At 40.5% G+C, this 21,956-nt stretch overlaps 1 protein-coding gene across 1 annotated transcript in view; it reads right to left on the bottom strand.

The window, feature by feature from the left end:
• ptch1 (patched 1) overlaps positions 1–21,956 on the bottom strand; it is a 65,195-nt gene that overhangs the window by 28,256 nt on the left and 14,983 nt on the right. The window contains exons 3-12 of the mRNA XM_014987171.2: positions 9,171–9,360; positions 8,933–9,002; positions 8,750–8,841; positions 7,501–7,699; positions 6,959–7,080; positions 4,587–4,734; positions 3,008–3,139; positions 2,744–2,899; positions 2,031–2,129; positions 929–1,054 (exon numbers count right to left, since the gene is read on the bottom strand). Coding sequence (XP_014842657.2) covers positions 929–1,054; positions 2,031–2,129; positions 2,744–2,899; positions 3,008–3,139; positions 4,587–4,734; positions 6,959–7,080; positions 7,501–7,699; positions 8,750–8,841; positions 8,933–9,002; positions 9,171–9,360 — 1,334 coding nt within the window. The remainder of the gene's footprint in view (positions 1–928; positions 1,055–2,030; positions 2,130–2,743; positions 2,900–3,007; positions 3,140–4,586; positions 4,735–6,958; positions 7,081–7,500; positions 7,700–8,749; positions 8,842–8,932; positions 9,003–9,170; positions 9,361–21,956) is intronic.

Raw genomic sequence — 21,956 nt, 5'->3', positions numbered from 1 at the left:
TTTGATTAAAAATTATTTGAAAATGGTGGAGCTATTTTTCTTACTCATTTTGCAAAACAAAGTTATTGTGACTGCAACTACATAGTACACTGCGATTTTTGACCTTGATCAGAAATATTGCCACAATGTCCAATAGGACGATTTTGTGCAAGCAGATTTAGTTGAAACAACAATGAAAAAAGTCCTAGTTTTTGCAAAGTAACAATTCATAATAGACCTATCGCATTGACACTACTGGCTCATAGTAAGTATTATACTACTGACCAAACAGCAAGCTGCTACGTGTTTTTAAAACATGTTTCAATTACTCTCACTCTACTACTGGGAAGATTATACCTTTCAAAAAGCAATCATCAATAGTTTCATCTCTTTTTCCCTTTGTATAACCATGACTGGGAGCATTCACAAGTCTGTGATTATTGGAGGCATTTTGTCAGACACCGCTCTGGTGACGTCTATAATTACTGACAGATGTTAGAGAAGTCAGAGCTCCCCTCTAGTTCTCCCAGTGTTAGTGTGGGAACACACACATACACACTTATACGCGCATACACACACACACACACACACGTACACCAGACAGTCTGTTGCTTTTCAAACCTCCCACACAGACAGTACGAGCCTCTGCTCAGCTCTCACACACAGAAAACCAACGCGAGGCGATCCAAGAACACCCATTCGCACATGCAATCAGATTCAGTTACACGGACCTCGGCCGCAATCTGGACAGAGACCGGGACCACCGCTTGACAGCCTCGAAGGAAGGAGGGAGAAGAGCGGGTGGATTTAAGTGGAAAATACATAACTCCTTTAAGTCTGATGAATGAAATCAATAAAGCGACAATCTGGAGGCAATGACTACTGTAGCGTGAATTTTGGTTGCAGAGATCTCACACACAGATTTTCACACTTGAGGCTTTGAGCATACCTGCAAAGAAAAAGCTCGAAGTGCTGGGATGGGGATGAGGGCTGCCATGAAGAAGGCCGTGACGTTGCTGATGGAGGTGAGAGCCACGCTGGCCCCAGTCCTCTTCAGACACTCCCCAGTGCGGTCCTGAACGGAGACAGAAAGAGCAAAGCAAACGGGGGGGGCGGGGGGGGAGCTATTAAACATCTGATCAGCTCTCAGCCAGAAGCAGATGTGTAATGCAGCAGATTATGAACAATTATTTTAAAACCAGCATGACTGACAGTGATTGCGAAGCTTTCTGAAGCCTTGAAGTGCTCGGAAAACTCTCCCGGGCCTGTCTGCCTCACTTTAAGGTGCAAAAGGAAAACCAGAAATGTTCACTTCTCGCAGAAAACACACAAAAAACAAAGAGTAATACACATTCAAACAGTGTGTGTTTTTTCTTTTGTTTGTTTTTTTTCTGTAACTGCGTGATGATATGGGGACGTGCAGGACCACACACGGAGCATCTCCAGGCGTGTCCGTCCTTGTGTGTGTATGTGTGCGTGTGTGTGCGTGTTTATGTCTGTCAGACAGCAGAGATCAAGTTCAGCTCTGTTTAGTTTTCATCTCAGTCACACAAAGGAAGCTAGAGGGGGGAAGGAGGGAGTGGAGAGCTGGAAGGGGAGGAAAGCAGTGGAAAACAAAAACAAGCAAATACATGTCTGGAGATGAACTGTTCAAAATCCAAACAATTACGTCCCATGTGAAGATGGAGAGATATATACGCTGCGTGTTACAATATGCGCTTGAAATCGCTATAAGCATACAAAGTACTTTTCGTATGGAAAGAAAAACACACAATTTGTGTATGCCTGCGCTAAAATGATAACACAAGAGCTTAAATTGTGGCAAAGGAACACAGACACACACACAAAAAGAGAGTAGAGACTGCTTGACAAGCAGTGAGAAAAATCATACTTCTAATACGGAGCATTGCTTAGATAAGCAGGCTAAGTGTGTGGCACATGAGCTGTGCGATGTTACTTCACAGGCACAGACAGGCTTTCACACATTCCTCCGCAGTGGAGATAAGACATGAAAGGAGCTGGGCCAGCGTGACTGTGGATGTTTGCCTCACCTCAAAGGGTATCCTCTTGTTCTGTCCGGTCTCACTGAAGGCATGGGCGAGGAGGAAGACATCATCCACTCCAACTCCCAGAGCCAGGAAGGGAAGAACCTGCAAACGGCAACCAACAAATATGAACTGCTGAGCATCTTTTTCAGCTTTTATGCAACAAGGCAGGTGATGATATTGAGTTAGTCAGTCCTCAAAGATTTGAGATTTAAACCGGATTTTATTTTACCCGTTAGAAATACTAAATGTGCTAAACATTTATTCAGCTACTTGAAAAAGCTGTCAGAATACGATTGCTCGGGACAATGATGGCGACAGATGTAGGAGTTCGTCCCGCAATCAGCAATCATTTTTTGGCATCATTTCACAAGCTTTACTATTTGCTTTATTACTTTATTTTTTGGGTATGTAGGGCACCTTGCTCACACACACCTTTTCAGGTGTGCCCACAGTTTAATGGGACTGAGATCAGGAATTAGTGATGGCCATTGACTTTGCTGTTTTTAAGACCCTGTATAAGTAATAACTGACTTGTCTGCTTGTGCATTTGGAAGATCAGTTTATTGGTGTTTGCAGGCTTGCAGGTTTTCCGTTTTTCTTCCATGGTAACAAGGATGGAGCCAGGTCCTCTTTCTGTTTTTTCCCCTTTAATAAAACCTTGACCCAACTAACTGATGGATGAGAGGAAGCTGCCCGCCGTCATGTGCGTGAGGTACCTGCGTGGTGGCAGCATTGAAGGAGATTCCCAGGAGAGAACAGAGGCCCAGCCCAGCCGCCACAGACAGCGTCACCAGAAGGACTCCAGCCAGCCCCACGGCACCCTGGGACTTGGCACAGTCCCACCGCAGCATGGTCAAACACGCATAGGCCAGCTGAGCACAGACGGGAAAACAATTAGTCACATTCTCCATGCTTTTATTTTATATCTGTGAGATTCATTTTAGTACAGGATCTGCTTTTAGTTATGAACGGGCCCTCACCATCAGCAGGTATCCACTGGCCACCCGGATAACACTGATATCAGAAAAAGACTTGAGAATATCCTCCAGAGTGGTGGTGGTAAAGGACAAGACCTTTTGGGAAGAATTTGTTGCCACACTATGCAGAACTGCCTAAAGAGAAATAGATGAAAGAGAGAGTGATTCAGGCAGGAATTAATGCAGACATAAAAGAGTTCAGGCAATAAAACTAAACAGGCAGTTTTCCATGAAAATGCAATGCAGCAAATGTGGAAAAAAGGCCTTTGGTTGCTCAAGTTGAAATTTTTGGCCTGAATGCAAGACATAATGTTTGGAAGACAACTATACCATTTTATGCTACATTAAACAACTATGGCCACATGTATTACTGGCATAAACTCAGTGTATTTAATATTTAGCTAATACTTAGCGTAGTCCAAGCAGTTCTTGGCAATATAAATATTCGGTGCAGGGATATAGCAATAACAAAAAACTTGCAATATATTGTGCAGCCCTAGTTAACAGATGCTCTCCATTCAATTTGACTTAAATCGTGCTACTTTGCAAAGAAAAATGGGGGGAAAAAATGTTGACTCAAGATGTGCCAAGCTGGTAGACACACGCCCAAAAGACTGAATTTGTAGTTAAAGTAGCTCTAAAAAGTAACGTCTCAATAAAACCAAAAGAAAAAAAGAAAAGCTGTTCATCCTTTTACGTTTTCTTTATGATAACGCGGCACTTTATCTTTTATCTTTCACACTAGATTCTAATAAAATACTTTGAGGTCTGCGGTTGTACCATAGTAAATGTTTAAAAGTTCAACATTTTTAAATACTTTTGCGAGGCGCTGCAGGAGTCTGTGCAGACAGCACCATGATCCCTTCTCTCTGTGTTTTACTATCACAGACAGACAAATAGCTTCAACCTCAAATTCTAGTTACAGCTCAGTGGGGAGCAATGCTGGCTGAAACACATTAGGTAACACACACTAGATCACCCACACGTGAACTTGCAAATGCCAAACTGCACGCATATTTTTGCAGACACGCCTAAAAAATTCACACACCGAAAACACACACTGAAAATATCTGGCGTCTTTTGTCTTACTCGACGATTAATTTTACAGTCAATTATTTCCTAGCTAAAAGATCAATACCACACACATGTATAGGGTCATGTGGAACAGAGAGCTGGGCCTCCCAAAACAAAGACCAGATGATGTCACACATGAGCCACCAATGGGGCCACAGCTGGGAAAGTGATTGTGTGTGAGCTCTGGATTGTTGCATGTGTGTGCGTGTGTTTGTGTGAGAGTTAAGCTGAAGAAAAGAGAGATATCCAGCACTCTCTTAATGTATTCCAGACACGCATGTTCTTTTGCTCCATCACTCCTCTCCAATGAGCAGCGAGAAGCTTCATCCCTTCTACCACACACCAACAGAGGTTTGACTATCTATCAGGGGCCTGGGCTTTAGACGAGGCCGTTCCGTGTACACCTGTATCCGGCCTGTGATTTACTGTGTGGTTGTAGAGGATTTAGGGAAGATTTCTTTTCTCTTTTCCTTTTTCCTCCCCCCATTTCTGAGCCTTTAGCCCTCACCTCAGAGTATCTCCTCTGCCAGGCTTCCAGGATAGCTGCGGCCTTTTCTTCATTCCAGTTGATGTGGGAAACCTCATCCCAGTCCCGAAAGTGCTCAAACATCTGCTTGGGGGTCATCAACTGGAACATGGTCTGTAAAGCCTGAGCACTAGAGAGCACACAGGGAAGAAGAATATTGAAAGGATCAAGGACAGGGAACAGAGTTACAGGTGCAAGGCTAAGAAAACTTCCTCATATTAAAGATGTAAAAAGAAAGCACTCTGGGCACACTCTGTTTTTGGGTTTGATTTAATCAACTAATAAGCATCAATCACCAGACAGGGAGAGGAGATGTTGTATTTTGAACAACCTTTGACAAGCAGTGCATGTTGGCTTCAAAATATCACTTATTCAGGAGCATCAAACCCACCGACTAGAAAAAAAAAAGCAAGCTGCTTCCAGCAGTACATCCACTAGAAAATACACATACGACGTGGGTTTCAGTTCCAATGGAGGAGTTCTAAAACAAGATACAGAACTCTCTTACATTTTTTTAATTATTCTTTGGTTCAAAAATACAACAAGTGGATGGATGGATGGAAGAACGGACAGATGGCAGAACAGAGAAATTTATGGATGGGTAGATGGAAGAACTAATGGACAGACGTACAAGTGAGTGGATGGATGATAGATACAAGTTTTAGATAGGACTATTTAGACTATAGGACTATTTTTCCAGCCATTATAGACTTTAAAAGAAACCCTGTTTTAATACACCTTTTTTAACCACTAAGAAAAGTAGTGCAGTTAGAAGGGTGAATCCTGAAAACCATTCAGCTTAAAAATTGCCACTAGGAGCAGATGTATTTCTTAGATCCTTCATCATTTCCGAGATTTTTATTTCCAGATTCTCAAAAATATTCCAAATGGTAAAAATGGATTATACTACAGTATAGCATTTTATCAAGGCTATAGGTCGACAAAGCGCTTAAATTAAATTCAGTAATTCACCGACTGACTTGCTGGATGGTGGCAAGTTACTCAATTGTAGCCACAGCTCCCGTCAGAGGGGAGGCTACCATGCACCAGTGCCACCTGGCCCTCTGACCACACCCAGTAGGCAAGGCGGGTTAACCGTCTTGCCTGCTCTGTCTACCAATTAGAAGACACACTCCTTCCACTGTTGGCCCTATTTTCCCTTTACAAGGTCTAAAACATCTTGTTTTGTCCACCCCTCGTCTACCGTTCTCCTTCTTAAAGCCACGAAATGAACAAATTGCTGCTATAATCAGGGATGACTCTACTTGTGCACAGCACTACTGCAGCCTCCCTCTGAAATGCCTCCACAAGGAACCTGATTAGAAGAGCCATAATATCAAGTATAATGAATACTGCACAACCTTAATGAGCAGATTAGCAAGCCAATAACGTAGTGCAAGTGATTAGTTATTAACAAATGAGACTCGACTAGAGAGCAACTTGTGAACAGCGCTCAAGTCAGTCCGTGTATTTTCGCATCATCAAAAAGCAATGAAACAAACAGCAGACATTAGCCTGTCATTCTCTTTATGAATGTGATCTTTGTGGTATGGTGATAATCACGGCAATGGTGGCAGTTAGTAAACAAGATGTAGAAACCGAGTGCCAGCAGGAGCAGCAGCAGCAACACACTAACACACACACATGCACGTGCACACACACAGTGCAGGAACACACCAGCACTGTAATGACCCAACTTTGCCAGGAAAACACAACCGCAAAAAAACAAAGAATGCAGCCAACTGTACTCTCCGAGCAGGATGTGTGTGAACGTGCATATGTACTTTTCTACGTACATGACTGTGCCATAAACGCTCTAATTTAGCAAGTACAAAGTGTGCAAGCAAAATATGTAATAATTTTTCTAATTGCAAAATAGACCCGTTTATTTTTTTTGTATTTTTTTTTTTTCAATAAGATTTGAATTTCTGTATCCGTTTGGTATTCAAAAGTCATGGATCGAACATAAAACTGTGTAAATGATGTATGCACATCACCAATTCCGCAAGCTTTGACCTGGTGCTTGTGTTGGACTTAAATCTGTGTATCTTAAATTGCTGTATATTTGAAGAGACTAGCTGAGCAATAGATCACTCTGTGCCCCTCTCTGTGTATACGAGAGTCAGAGGGAGGGTAGAGTCCAAGCAGTGCAGCCAGGGCTGAGGAGCAACAGCTGGAGCTCTTAGAATTTCACTGGAATCTGCTAATGACTGCAAGATTTATCGCATACAGCGCACATGCACACTCAGAAAGCGTAACAGAACAAAAAACATCCAGCGTCTCCAAAATAAGCTTTGTTAGAATCCCCGTGGTGTTCTTATGAATCTGAGGATGTGTAAGCATGGGTAGGTTACCTGAGTAGGGGTCCGCTGCCATTCTTTGTGGTGCCTCCTACAATGAGTTCCTCTTGCCAGTGCATGTACTTCCTGGACAGACCGTGGCAGCCACCACTCAAAGCCCGTGCCACGTTGAATGGCTGTTGTGATTAGGAAGAAGAAGTTAAGAAAGTATAACTCGATACTACGCACTAAAGATGCATAGTAGAATCAGCTAGTAACAGGATTTGTCTAAAATGCAAAAATACCCTAATCAGTGTACTCATCATAACCCAGCAGAATGCACTAGTCATCAAGAATTTTGCAGGGTTTATGCCAGTTTTAGTAAGGCAGGTTTGGCACTTAAAGGCAAACTAATTTAAGGTACTTAAATTAGTTTACTTAAATTAATATTTTGAATTCAATTCCAGTTCTTATTTAACAATTGTAGTTGGATAAAATACGTATAGAAAAAAGCAAGCCACCAATTTACTACCAGTTTTTGATTGATGAACTTCTAATGTTGCACATGCATGCATAACATTTTCTAGCCACGATCTTGATGGTAGTTATGAACCAACCTTAGTTGAGTTCTTATTGGGTGCAGTATCGGGGCAGTCGGGGTCAGCGGGGTTCAGACAGGGCCTATCCATGTAGCCATGCCCGACGTCCGCCTTTTCCAACATGTCCTCAAAGCTATCCACAGGAAAGTGTGCTCTTCGTAACTTTTCAAGAAACTCCTTGGGGTCAAAATTGGTCCATTGCATAGGGTTCTCACCTCTGCAAAGTTCAAAAGCAAATGTTAGCATCTCTTCTCCCAACCACTGTATGAAGAAAACATATTTCTTTTTAAGAAATAATAGCTTAATTTTTTTTGTTTTTCGAATTTTATTGCGAACTAACTATAAACTTTACAACGTTAAAACTTTTGAGCGCAGTAAATCATTGCCGTGCTAGGTAACCATTTCCCATCGTGCAACAAGTAATTTCCTGCTCCATCCCAGATCTTGTTTCTCCATTCTCTCCTTTCCTCACACATTCCAATCTTCCTTTTTTTTTAATCTCTCATTCTGACTACATTGTACTTGCTTAACCAGGCTTGGGTTATTATTCCCAACCTCCCAACCAGAACATAGTAAAAAGCCTTATTTACTATTCTAAACAAATAGGCAATGCACACAGAGGGATGTACACATCCATTGATGATGGCAACCCAAACCGGTATGCTTTTCACACATGTACAAGACACATGGATGCACCACCGGCGAAGGCACACACTTACTGCGTGGACAAACCCATGCAGAGGTAAAGGTCTGCTGAGTATTACTGTAGCAGCAGGCTATTAGCAACAGAACGGCCAGACAATGGCGTGAGGCCCAGGGCTGGAGAAAAACCATTGCCAGCGATACGCATGCCAGAGACCACTACAATAGAGCCTTCAGAGGGGACGAGTTCAGGACACACATGCACACACTCTTGGTCTTCTATGGTGTCTCTTTGGATGGGCTCAGTGTGCTAAAGTAGCCTCTTCTACCAGAGGCAAAAAGAAGATGCAGAGGAAAGCGTCCTGGTGCAGTTTACGCTGAGCTAACATTATAAACCAGTGCAGAGAAGCTCAGTTCTCAGAGATGTCCCCAAACATAGTTTTGATCGGTTTGCCAACTGACCTGACAAAGAGAAAAGCGATTATGTGTGCCTAATTAGGATTTCCGTCGGCCCTCCGTGTGCTTGTCAGGATATAGTCGAGCAGATAATACGTTGCAGTGCAAGGCTGGAATTTTCTAAAATTACTTTTTTATCAGTTTTGATAAGTTGAAATGTGGTACTTACGGGAGATAGACCATTCCAGAGTGGAGTTTAGCTCCTTCCCAGAAACAGTCCAAAGGGGTGATGATGAGGCAGGGATGAAGCTTTTCTATAATCTGATTGGATAAACACAAAGAAGAATTCACACCAAATGACAGGTTGGTATCAAAGTTGGGGAGATAATGTTAAAACAAATGATTGTCTCACCTGATTCATAAAATGTGTTTCTGTGACTAGTTCCCCTGATTTGAAGCATAAGTGTTCCAATGTCCATTGTCTGAAATAAACAGAAATTAGATATGCATTCAGATTTTTTTAGGTTTGTTTTTTTTTTTCACCAGGGCAGGCTTTGAGGGAAAATGACATGGACATTTAACATAACAGGATTTAATGTATTACGGCCCTATCACAAACATCAGAGATGAGGACAGAAAATATTAGTTACCTGTTATAAAGGTAAACATGAACTCTGCTGGCTCGGAGAGCAGACTCCAGGTGCTGTAGAAGGGCCTCCACCGTTAGTATGTTGGCTCCCTCCTCCCGCGGTGTCTGGATCATCAGCTGAGGGTTAAACATGGCCTCCTCCCCCATCTTCTGTCGTGTGTACTTCAGTTCCTGGTTAACACGCCCACCAACTGGACAAAGAAGAGTTAAGTCATTAAGGTGTCTTTTTTTTTTACCCCAATGTGCAAATATTTGAACACATCTTATTTATATTTGAATGCAATATCTATTAAGTTAATCAAACCCTTTGTAATTCACAAGCACATAAACTTAATGATGTGCATTAGCTTATTTAAATTGAAGAGTGAGGTCATTTGTTTCGCCTCTAGTGTCTTTAATCGAGGACTTTAACTTAGAAGTGCACGGCGGGTCTATTTACACAGGTGGAGCGGATAGACTGAACACAGTGGGCAGTAGCTGATGCTTAGCGCAAGTGTAGCTTTATGGACGAACTGAAAAATAAATTTCCTACCACCGGGTCGCAACAAATGGGTGCCGGAACACACCCTGGTGGTGCATACCTGGGAGATGTGTTTCTGTGAGTGACAAAAGTTTCCAATCTCATCGCTAACACGCACACAAAAGCTATAAATTGCTGGGAAAAGTGAGAGTTTATCTATTAAATTGACTGAAGATGAATATAAAAACTTATATCTGGAGAATAGACATTTTTTTTCAGAAGTGTATTTGTGAGTCTGTTGCTTTATTATTAAACTGAATATTATTTCGGATTTTTGCATAGTTCTTGCCCAGATTAACTTAAAAAGTGACCTTTTATTGTTATAGGTTAATTTTATAAATTACAGAAATGTAATTGTTAGGAGTGTACAAATATAAACATTTGGGCAGATGCTGATATCTGCTGTTATGGCAGTATTTACATGTATATATCTGCAGTTATGGCAGTATTTACACACACACACATATATATATATATATATATATATATATATATATATATATATATATATATATATATATATATATATATATATATATATATATATAAAATAAATGTTGTAGTTAACAGAATTCTCCAGAATACACTGATGAAGCAGAACATTTTGACTATAATGTGGGCACTTTGACTGGGCAACCCCTATACACAACTGTGATGCATTGTGCATTCTGACACTGTTCTCTCAAAACCAGAAACAACATTTAAATCAATATAAGCCTTTGCTGCAGGTTCACCAATGCCACTTCTTTAGACCACTTCCGATAGATGCTGAACACTGCACAAAAACAGCAATTTTGGTAGTCGATTCATCTAGCCGTCAAAAACTTGCTTTTTTCTGGTGAACGGCTTGTGGACGTCAAAGAAGAAATTGCAGATTTGTTTGACATGATGGAAAGGTGAGTTAGCTCAAATAAGAGATTTGCTGAATTGGATCTCTGAATGCACAACATGTCAGATGGGTTACAGCGACAAGTCCATACCGTGCGCTCATCCTGCTAAGAACAGTAAATCAAGGCTAAAATTTCCGCTGGCTTACCAAACTTAGACGATATAATGATGGAAAAAACATGGTGTGGCAAGATACACTGGGCAATTTTACCAAGTAGGGATGCAAGTTATCAATTAATGAGTTGATGTAAGGTTCATTGATTCTTATCGATTGACTTATAATTCCATGATAAGTGGCCATTTTCTTAAAACCCTCATATTTCTCTTTTAGCAAGAGGGCAGTCTTACAATAACATGAAGGGCTAAATGTTTCATAATATGATGAATATAAAAATAAAATAATTTTAAAAAATTAAATGAGCTGTATCAAATACCAAGTAAACAGAAAATTGTGCTTTTTTGACACTGTTCAACTTATATAAGACAAAACAAAACAGGAACCTTAGGATGCTGAATAGAAAAATAAAAGATGACTAGAATATGTCAAACAATTAATTCCCCATAAACTGAGAGCTATACAGAAGCCTGTGGTTGCTCTTCAAAGGCTGTTAAACCTTGCTCCATGAAGTGCAATAACTCACCCCCTCAAAATCAGTCGTGCTTATTGGCATAATGGTTTTCTGTTTGTTTGTTTTTAACATGACAAAAATGGGGGGAAATGGGAGTAAAACTCTCTACTCTTCTGTCAAGGTCTCAGGTGCGGTGGGTGAGAGGTGGTGAGGAGAGACGCAGATACCCAGGTTGTAGAAGAAAATGATGAATTTAATAAAGATGCTTAAAACAGTCCAGATCAGGCGGCACGGCAGAAAGATAGCACACAGCTAAATACCAGTAGCAACTGAAAAAACTGAAGACTGAAAACGAGAGCTAGACCAACACAGGACTTAACAGTTCAACTGTGAAGGTAAGCAGACCAACAACTGACGTAAACACAACATACAACAAGGATCCAACAACAGATAAAGACAACAGCTGGGACTAAATACACAGGGAGGGTAATCAAGGAATGAGAAACACCTGGGAAGCAATCAACGGGGAAGACGCAGAAACAACAGAGACTCAGGACAGAAACTGAACACAGAAAAACCTTACAATAAATACACAGAAACACGGATCATGACACAAGGTCTTAAATGTTTAATCAAAGCATACAATTACACACAAATCTAAAAATTTGAGAAATTTACAAATTTGTTCAAACTGAAATAGAGCAGGGGTGTCCAAAGTGTGGCTTGTGGGCCATTTGTGGACCTTCGCTTGATTTTGTTTGGCCCCGAACTGCAGTTCAAGAATGATACAAACTTTGCCTGCAGCACAGGTGGTTAATGCAGATGGAGACTTTTTTAATTTTAACTAGGGTAAAATTATTACAAACATAATTTTCTTACAATGGAAAATCTTAAAAAGAGTATTTCTCTTTTTATAACCTGGCTTTAACAAAATGTAGAACCACATTTATCCATGGCTCTTTACAAAAATAAAAACAGCTTTTATTTTTTATTAAACTTGTATAATTAAAGCAAGCATTTGAGAGAAACTGACTCAAATCATGTTCTTATTACAGCAAATAAATTTGTTCAATCAGGTCCAAAAGAAACTGAAGAGTACATGTCTTCCTTTTGATCCAGCAAACATGCAAAATTACTTTTAAGTTTTGCATCTGCAATAAAAAAAACATCAATTTAGAAAACAAAAAAAATCTGGATACTTTATTTACTTGATTTTAGTTGTTTTTTTTTTTGTCCAGCAAGTACTTTTGGTTCGAAAGCTTTGGCTCATGTGACAAAAAGTTTGAATGACCCTGCCACAGAGTCCTAAAACAAATTTCTATTTTGAAACATGAATTTAGTAGTAATACATTTTACTTTCCAGAGCAACATTTTTTTTAAACCTTACAATCAATGTCAGGCCAATTTTGTCTGTATACAAATATAGTGTGTAGTTACAGTGATTTTATGATAGCCTGCCTTTTATTATCTGTATCCTCTAAAAAGGATTGTGACGACCAACTGCAGTAAAAAATTAAAAAAATATATAACTTTTCTGTGCAACATTTAGGATTTTGCAATTCTTTTCTTATTAACAAATCCTTTATCAGCCATGACAGCAATATTTACATCAAAAATTGATACTGTCCCAAATTTTCACATCAATGCATTCCTAGGAATATTTGTATTTATAAATTTGAAAATAAAAAGAAACAATACTTGAAACTGACTTTAAAACAGTAATCTAGTCATTTAATTTCAGAGAGTAAAAACAAATTATTCTGTAGTGTAAATACCTTGTTTCAATGCAATTGAAGTAGGAGTGAATAGCATTATAACATACATAATCAGTGGCAAAAAGATACAGACTGTGCTATTTGCTTTAAAAGTGATGACAAAAACTGGAGAAAGACAAAACAATGAAATAAAAATCACCAAAACCATTACGGTTTAATCGCTGTAGGAGCGCTTTTAATACCAAGTGTGTGACTGTGCACAACTTCAATTTCAGTGTGCCAGATTTATGAGCGGAAGATCTGCACCCCTTCCATCATCAGAAACTAAACACTCAGTGAAAGCTCAAGTAATTCATAGTTGTCTTCTTTCAATGTCTTGAACACACTCACACGCACGCAAACACACAAAACATGAAAAATGCCCAGAAAGAGTGTTGGATGTGTGAAAAATCTGTAACATTTTATTATGCCTTAATCCAATTTAACAATTCGGCTCAATTCGTGCAACAGTAGGCATGGATTGAATGTTTTTACTCCATTGTAATGGCATTAAAGTTGAACATAAGCAGGCCTGTTCTGCTGGGCCGGACCACCCAGTCAGACCAATGGAACGGGAGGGAGGGGGCCATGTCTTGGGGCATTAGGAAAACACACTTGATTTCTTCTTTTCTGGACCCAAACAGCATTCCCATCTGATCCTGTCTGAAAGCATGTTTATAATACTCATCATTAATAGCAGGCCGAGCCTAACTAGAGCGACATGCTTTCCAGTACTAGGCCAGCTACACAGCTATGTTACACCAGCAACTGCCTTCAAAGGAGCATGCATGGAACTGATTAGGACCCGATGTGCACTGACAGTGCACTAACAAGTCAACTTGTCCAATGCACTCAGCACTCGGACGCAAAGCTAGCCTCAGGCTCGGTGTAAGTGCACTGCCAGAAGGAAGAAAGATAACACTGATACAAGGAAGGAAGCACATCTATTTTCACCCTGCCTCTCCGTGTGCGAGAACATGAAGAAAGATCTAATTGGAAAAAGATGGGAGGGCTGTGCTTAGAAAGAGCTCACTGTCTGGCCGGAATGCTTTCCAAGTTGCGGACAGCCACCCAAAAAAACCCTCGAGTTTACAGCGAGCGAGCAGTAAAGGAAGGGACAAGTCAAAGGAATGTAGTCTTCTTCTACAGGAAACAGCACATTACAGCCTTGGGCTTCAAGAATTCCTCACTTCACAAGGTTGCAAAGTTTTGGGGTCAACACTCACACAGCCGTGGGGTGAAATTAACACCCCAGCTGGACCAGGAAAAAGTGTGAGTGTGTGTGCACACAGCACTGCGTACGTGCAGGGGTGTGCATACGAGTGTGTGTACACACAGCTGTGTTTCTTCAATGACACATATTCCCATATTCCTCCTCCAAGGAAAACTGGGTGACCCCAGCTTGTGTTGATAACTTGAAGGTGTTCAGCTCCAAGTTCAGCTGCTGTGACCAAAACAAAGTGTCACTGACTTTTAAATACTTGCTTTAACAGCACTATTTTTTTTTCCTGATGTGTTTTTCTTCTTTAACACGAAAATACACTGCTGCTTCAACACTCTGGACTGCTATACGATCTGCAGCAAACAGCACATTTCGCCTTAAAAGAAACCTCCAGTATGCTCCAGATCAGAGCTCAGCATACAGTTTTTATAGTAAAAATGTGTCCATGTTTTTGGAAGAAAAATAGTGAGAACACAGCTGGGTGATTTAAGAAAAAGAGCTGGGTTGAATCAGTTGGTAGTGGTTGGTAAAGTGAAGGCAATTTTTCCAAGAGACACACTAAGAACTGTTAACCAGCTTCAGTCAGTAATCATGGTTGCAACTAAAACGTTTATATTTATTCAGATTGAACTAAGAGCAACTATCTTCAGTGCAGAAGTTATTATTGTAAGTATTCACTAGCAGACTCTGCTGCAGAGAGTGTCTTTGATTTCTAACATATCACCTCGTTTTCCCAATCCTTTGTTGCCCCTTACAAATTATTGTCAATATGGATTCATGACAATCTCCTAAGCTGGATCAGTACTGCAATATTGTTGTGTTGACTTCAACTCCCCCATTCTACGTTAGGATATTCCAGTTAGTCATGATGTTCAATAAACATGTTGGGAATATCAAAAGATAAGAAAATTTGTAAGAATCTAGATTTTTGCTAGAGGAAGTGTGTTTGTATTTCACTCCTGGACTTGATCTCTCAGAAAAAGACAGTTAATGCAATCCATGATAAACATCCTCAAATGTAAGCATTTTATATTCATTTGTTTTAAACGGGCAAAGATGAAGGATCAAGTACAAAGACTTATGTGGATTGAAACACCATCTACTGACTGAAGTTGGACATTGCATCAAACCCCGTCATTAGGGAAAAAACTGGGTTTGTCCCTTTTGATGTACTGTATGCTGATTCTTCAGTTGTAACAAGGATTTGTTTTTACTTGATAACGGGAACATACATTTTTGTACACTTTAGATCATCTTTTGTCAAACTTTGTACACAGTGCAAACTTGAAGAGTAACTCGGAAACTTTGCCCATTCCAGATTTCACATACACTTACGCCACAAATACTAATAAGGGTTGAAGAAACATGTGATAGAGCTGTACCGTTTGGTTTTTGACCAATGCTAAAACAATATATTAATCAACATCTAAGTTTGGAATGACCAATTTGTCAACACAACAAGATTCCACTCAAAACTCTCTACATCACTGAGAAAATTACTGAGAGAAGAGAAGAGGCTTGTGCATGCCCCTGTGGCAGAGCCTTCAGTGTGGGTATTGAACATGTTGCATAACATTAACCCCTGGGCTCCCCTATTCTCCAAGTGTTGGAGTGGGGGGCAGTGGGCTATGAAAGGAGAGGACGTAGGTTTCTAAGGAACTGACATCACCCCCTTCGTCCTTTCAGTTCTGGACTCCCTCCTCCCATTCCTACTCTCATTTTCTCTCTCTTTGCTTTATTCAGCTCTACCCTGTGATTGGCCAGATCATGATGGCAATCAGCCCGGCCCCTCTGTCAAAGCCAGCCCAGCCCCCTTTTCTCCTTGCCAACTTTCTCTTTTTTCCATGCAGGACACACAGCACCAGAGCCCCATCCCACAGACATCTCTCATGCAGAAAACGGAAGTACCTCACACTTTCAAGGAAAACAACAGCAGCCACGTCCTTCAACTAATCCGTGTGATGTACACGTTGGAGAAATATTAGATATGACAGAGAAAAGGTAAAATGGTTAAAAAAAAATCTTATCTCCGTTAAGCAGATGTTCAACTGACATTAGAGCATCCAAGATGTATGAGTGTATTCAGTGTACATGCATGTGGCCAAGCACACCTCAGTAAGTGTGTGTGCACACGTGTGCATGTATGCAGAGAATGGATTAGCTGGATTAGGCCCCATCTCAGCAAGAACCCCCTGTGGTGTGGGGAACGCACCGGCCCCTCCACCCCCAAAACCGGGTCACCTTCCTGCAAACAGCAAAGAAATCTCCTATACCCAAAGCTACAGCTACCGCTCAAAGGATGAACAAAAAACACTTTTCAACCAAGGTAAAAATAACCACAAAAAAAAAAAAACTACTTTAATCCATGGTTTCTACACTGAAGACAGATAAAGAGAGTGATTTAATCTCTTAAGAGTGGGTATATGTGAATCTAAATTCCAACTGCAGAAAAGATGAAGATGATCGTTGCAGGCAAGTTATGTGAACCAAATCTTTGGTAGATACAGTTAAAACTGTATGACAGTGATGTCAACAAAGAAAACAGCACAATAAGGCACAAAGTCGCTTTTCTTTTACTAATTTCAAACAACTAAAAAAAAAAACAAGTTCAATCATTTTTGTCATCGCAAACCCACAGTGTTCAAGTTTCCAACAATGAGGTCTCCTGTGACCATCACCCGAGGCTCAGCATGACTGAATTTGTAAAATTCTTCAATAGTAAGCTTACATCCACTTTACAAATAAACTGATCACACTTATTTAATGTCACTGAGCAAAGCAACATACCCATAAGTCATTTTCTCTGTTATGCTGTTATGCTGTGACTCAAGTGACACGGCAGTGACAAGAAGAAATAAGATAGAAAATGGTCTCTGTAAAGACCACGAACTTGGTTAATCCCGACCTTGTTAAGCAAGCCAGTATAAATAGTCATGCACTAAGAAATAGATTAGTGAGCAGAAGCAGAGAACTTTTTAGCCTGATCTGCACCAACTCCACTCTCTCAAAATTCTTAGTTAATCTAAGAATTTAGATTAATCTTAACAGTTAATCTAACTGTTAAGATCCTTAACAGTTAGATCTTTAAAGTTGAGTCAGAAGTCAAAAAAACTTCATCACTCTTACATCCATCCATTCTTTCTTCCTTCCTGCATTCCTTCTTTCTATCTCCTTCCTTCGTTCCTTCCATCCATTAAGCCTGTACAAAATATCATCATCGCAATATCAGTTTTCACATTGCAAAGGATTGTTTGGAGTGCCATCATTGTTGGCCAATATAACCAAAGTGTTATGAACATGAATTTTTCAAGCTAATGTAATATTTAAACAGTTGAACAAAGTTTCAGGACACCAGGTGATTATATTGGACACAGACAAGAAGAAAACAGGAACATATTACAACTCATATCATCATCACAGTATTTACCAGTGTAATTGCCATTGCAAGATTTTCTAATACTGCGCAGCCCTACCATCCATCTATCCATTCATCCATCCATCACCTCTTTTTAAAATTATTTTTACCATGAATGTCGGCACTTCTTAACTCAACACAAGCAAACCAATAGAAGCGACCAATTCCAACTTGCACTCTCACTAGAAGAATAAAGCACAAGAGCAACAACAGCTGTAGTAGTTTCTTAGAAGCAGCATACATGGTAGTTGTAAATGCAGGTGTGCACACAGCCACAAATATGTGATGAAAGGCCTTACTGAGAGCGGAGACCCTATCTGACCCATGACAAGCCCCCCCCCCCCCCCTTTCCCTCTCATGCCCTTTCCCCTTGTGCTCTCCCTGTACTCTCCCCTGTTAGCATTTAGACAGGAGTAGGTTTCCACATAAGTAAGTTAGAAAGAGGGTTCTGTAAAATGATCGAAAAAGTGAGAGAATGACAGAAAAGAGTGACAGAAAAAATAAGAAAAGAGCAGAGTAGAAAGCTGAGATGTGCCCAAAACAGCCCGACCCCCTGACACAAATGTGACACTCCAGCTGCCAACCGCTGCACCCCCTTAAATGCAGCATTACCATATCTATGGATACCCTCGCCCCCGATTATGCTAATCACCTGTCCGGCCCTTGCAACTCCTAAAATGGGTGTATTTAGCAGTCGGCTGGCTCCCAATGCAGCTTCTCCTGGGCCCGAGGTGTACATTCACACAGTTCTCAATGGGCAGATTCTTCCACGTTGTTGCCTTCATTGAAATCCCCAATCTCCTCTACCAACCCCCTAAATCCCACTCCCCCCCAAAAAAAAAAAATCCCTTTCAACACCAATGGATTCACAAGGCAGCAGAAAGACTATAAGGTAGATGTAGAAGAAAACACTGACAGTAAAATGTCTGTTTTTGCAACATGTGCATGCATTTGTGAAGTAAACGTTGCAAGTAAAAGGGATGCACCTTCATACCTAAACTAGAAATGGATGCAGCTGTCATTGCAAGGTGATAACATTGTTCATCCTCAGCAGTTAAACTACAGGTGCTGGTCATAAAATTAGAATATTGTGATAAAGTTCATTATTTTCCATAATGTCATGATAAAAATTAAATTGTCATATATTTTAGATTCATTGCACACCAACTGAAATATTTCAGGTCTTTTATTGTTTTAATTTTGATGATTTTGGCAAACAGCTCTTGAAAACCCAAAATCCCTGTCTCAAAAAATTAGAATATTATGAAAAGGTTCTCTGAACGAGCAATAAAAATAATCATCTGAATCAACAAAATAACTCTAAACACCTGAAAAAGATTCCTGAGGCCTTTAAAAACTCCCAGCCTGGTTCATTACTCAAAACCGCAATCATGGGTCAGATTGCTGACCTGACTGCTGTCCAGAAGGCCATCACTGACATCCTCAAGCAAGAGGGTGAGAAACGGAAAGAAATTTCTGAACGAATCGGCTGTTTGCAGAGTGTTATATCAAGGCACCTCAGTGGGAAGTCAGTAGGAAGGAAAAAGTGTGGCAGAAAACGCTGCACAACGAGAAGAGGTGACCGGACCCTGAGGAAGATTGTGGAGAAGGGCCGATTCCAGACCTTGGGGGAAGCAGTGGACTGAGTCTGGAGTAGAAACATCCAGAGCCACTGTGCACAGGCGAGTGCAGGAAATGGGCTACAGGTGCTGCATTCCCCAGGTCAAAGGTCAAGCCACTTTTGAACCAGAAACAGCGGCAGAAGCACCGGACCTGGGCTACAGAGAAGCAGCACTTTGGACCACTGTTGTTCAGTGGTCCAAAGTACTTTTTTCGGATGAAAGCAAACTTTGCATGTCATTCGGAAATCAAAGTGCCAGACTCTGGAGGAAGACTGGGGAGAAGGAAATGCCAAAATGCCAGAAGTCCAGTGTCAAGTACCCACAGTCAGTGATGGTCTGGGTGCCATGTCAGCTGCTGGTGTTGGTCCACTGTGTTTTATCAAGGGCAGGATCAAGGCAGCAGCTATCAGAACATTTTGGAGCACTTCATGCTTCCATCTGCTGAAAAGTTTTATGGAGATGAAAATTTAATTTGGTCTGGAATCGGCCCTTCTCCACAATCTTCCTCAGGGTCCGGTCACCTCTTCTCGTTGTGTAGCGTTTTCTGCCACACTTTTTCCTTCCTACTGACTTCCCACTGAGGTGCCTTGATATAACACTCTGCAAACAGCCGATTCGTTCAGAAATTTCTTTCTGTTTCTCACCCTCTTGCTTGAGGATGTCAGTGATGGCCTTCTGGACAGCAGTCAGGTCAGCAATCTGACCCATGATTGCGGTTTTGAGTAATGAACCAGGCTGGGAGTTTTTAAAGGCCTCAGGAATCTTTTTCAGGTGTTTAGAGTTACTTTGTTGATTCAGATGATTATTTTTATTGCTCGTTCAGAGAACCTTTTCATAATATTCTAATTTTTTGAGACAGGGATTTTGGGTTTTCAAGAGCTGTTTGCCAAAATCATCAAAATTAAAACAATAAAAGACCTGAAATATTTCAGTTGGTGTGCAATGAATCTAAAATATATGACAATTTAATTTTTATCATGACATTATGGAAAATAATGAACTTTATCACAATATTCTAATTTTATGACCAGCACCTGTATATGACTTAAAATCATGCAGATGGATGAGGAGAGGACACATATCCTGTCAATGCCTGTAAATTTGAAATCAGGTAAGCTTTCACTGCCTCCCCCCTGCTGGATTTACAATCTTGTGATTGGCCCACCGCCCAGTCATAACAGACCGTGACATGAGCCTGAGCAGCCAATCTCAGCCAGCCATCTCTTTGTCATTTCCTGTAAAGATGGCCCATGATTGCAGGTATCCCAAAATCACACATTCCTGAGTGCGGAGAAAAAGGCAGAGGCAGAAACAAAAAGAAAGCGAGAGGAAGAGCAAAAATTATCCTGAGAGCAATTCAATATTCCATAGTCCTGTCACCCTGGCTGACATAAACCAGTGCAGTGCAGTAGGGTTAAACAATCTCCAATTCTTTTATACTTTCCTTCAAATTAGCCAAGAAGCTTCCTTGTGATGTAAAGTTTCTGAAGCTCTTGATTTTCTTTGGACTTATGCAGACCAGTAATGTCTGTCATAATTGCAACTTGATTCTGTCTTCTTTATTATGCATAAACCATCTGACATGTAAGCTGCATAAATGTCCTTTGTAGTCATTGCATCCTGACTAATCTTTGCATTTGTTTATATATCCAACCACTTGCTGCTGTTCAACTAACAGGTTGCTTTGGTCATATAACTTTAACTAAAAAATAAAAAAAGAAAAACATTTAAGAAAATGGCAGTGATAGTGCCTGTTTAGATCATAGTTTAATGGTAATTATGTGAGGAGCATGTCCCCTACACCTCATAACACTTGCCTGAGTACTGTTTCTGTCTTCTTGCTGACAGCCTAAACTCTTGGGAAACATCTTTGCATGTACAGCATCTTTCATGACAACCAACGACCAAGTTCTGAGCTTTGACTTTGCTCCTGCTTTCCATTTCTTAGTTTTCAGACAGTCTTTGGAGGTGTGATTGGTATTTTTTGATCATTGTCAGCAGAATTTATGGTGGACTTTATAATGGTTAGCTCGTTTTAAGTGAAACCATTTGTTGTGATCCGAGTCTATGACTTTTTGAAACCATGTCTAAGAGTGGTCCTTTTGTGAACACCCCCGTAGAGGTGTAAAGTACTCAACAGCTGTGAAAGTGCACATGTGCAGCATGCACAGGGTTTATTCTACATTTTCATGGTCAGATAACAAAAACAATGGCGGATAGCATTGTGTTACTTAACCTGTTCAGTTTAGCAAAATTTCTGATGCAGTAAAATGATCTCAAGTACTTGGTTCATCGAAGATGGGTTACTATTTTCCAGGGCTGGGCTGTCAGGACCCAGAAGGCCTTCTCTCCAGGCCTAAGCACTATCAAAATCGCTAATACACATCTGCAACCATGGAGTCTCAGCCGTGAGCAGTGACACTTATAGCTTCTGCAGCATTGCAGATAAAATGCCTAGAATTTGCTAAGGATACAACAAAGAACAGTGTATAGAAAAGGATGTACAGATGAGATTTCTATGATGGTCACTCAAGTGTGTCCTGCGTAAAGACAGGAGGGTGGATTTTGTCTAAATACTCCACAACTGGGTGAGTATAATGTGCTTTATTTTTTCTGATTTTGGCACAGTTGGCTATAATGTAGTAGTTTGGAGTTGCCTTAGTTGGATTTCTTGCAGTATTCACTCAATCTGAGAAAAAAAAAAAACACTCATAATTAATTAGGCTATTTGATGAAAATGTAAATTATGTATGTAATAATGCAGCCCCCTCTCTCTTCCGCCCTTTCTTCCTCCGCC

Source organism: Poecilia mexicana, unplaced genomic scaffold, assembly GCF_051168715.1.
Source record: "Poecilia mexicana isolate PSO_F unplaced genomic scaffold, ASM5116871v1 scaffold_9, whole genome shotgun sequence".
Classification (NCBI taxonomy): domain Eukaryota; kingdom Metazoa; phylum Chordata; class Actinopteri; order Cyprinodontiformes; family Poeciliidae; genus Poecilia; species Poecilia mexicana.
Note: the sequence above shows the minus strand (reverse complement) of the source record. Positions and strands in the feature narration are given on the sequence as shown.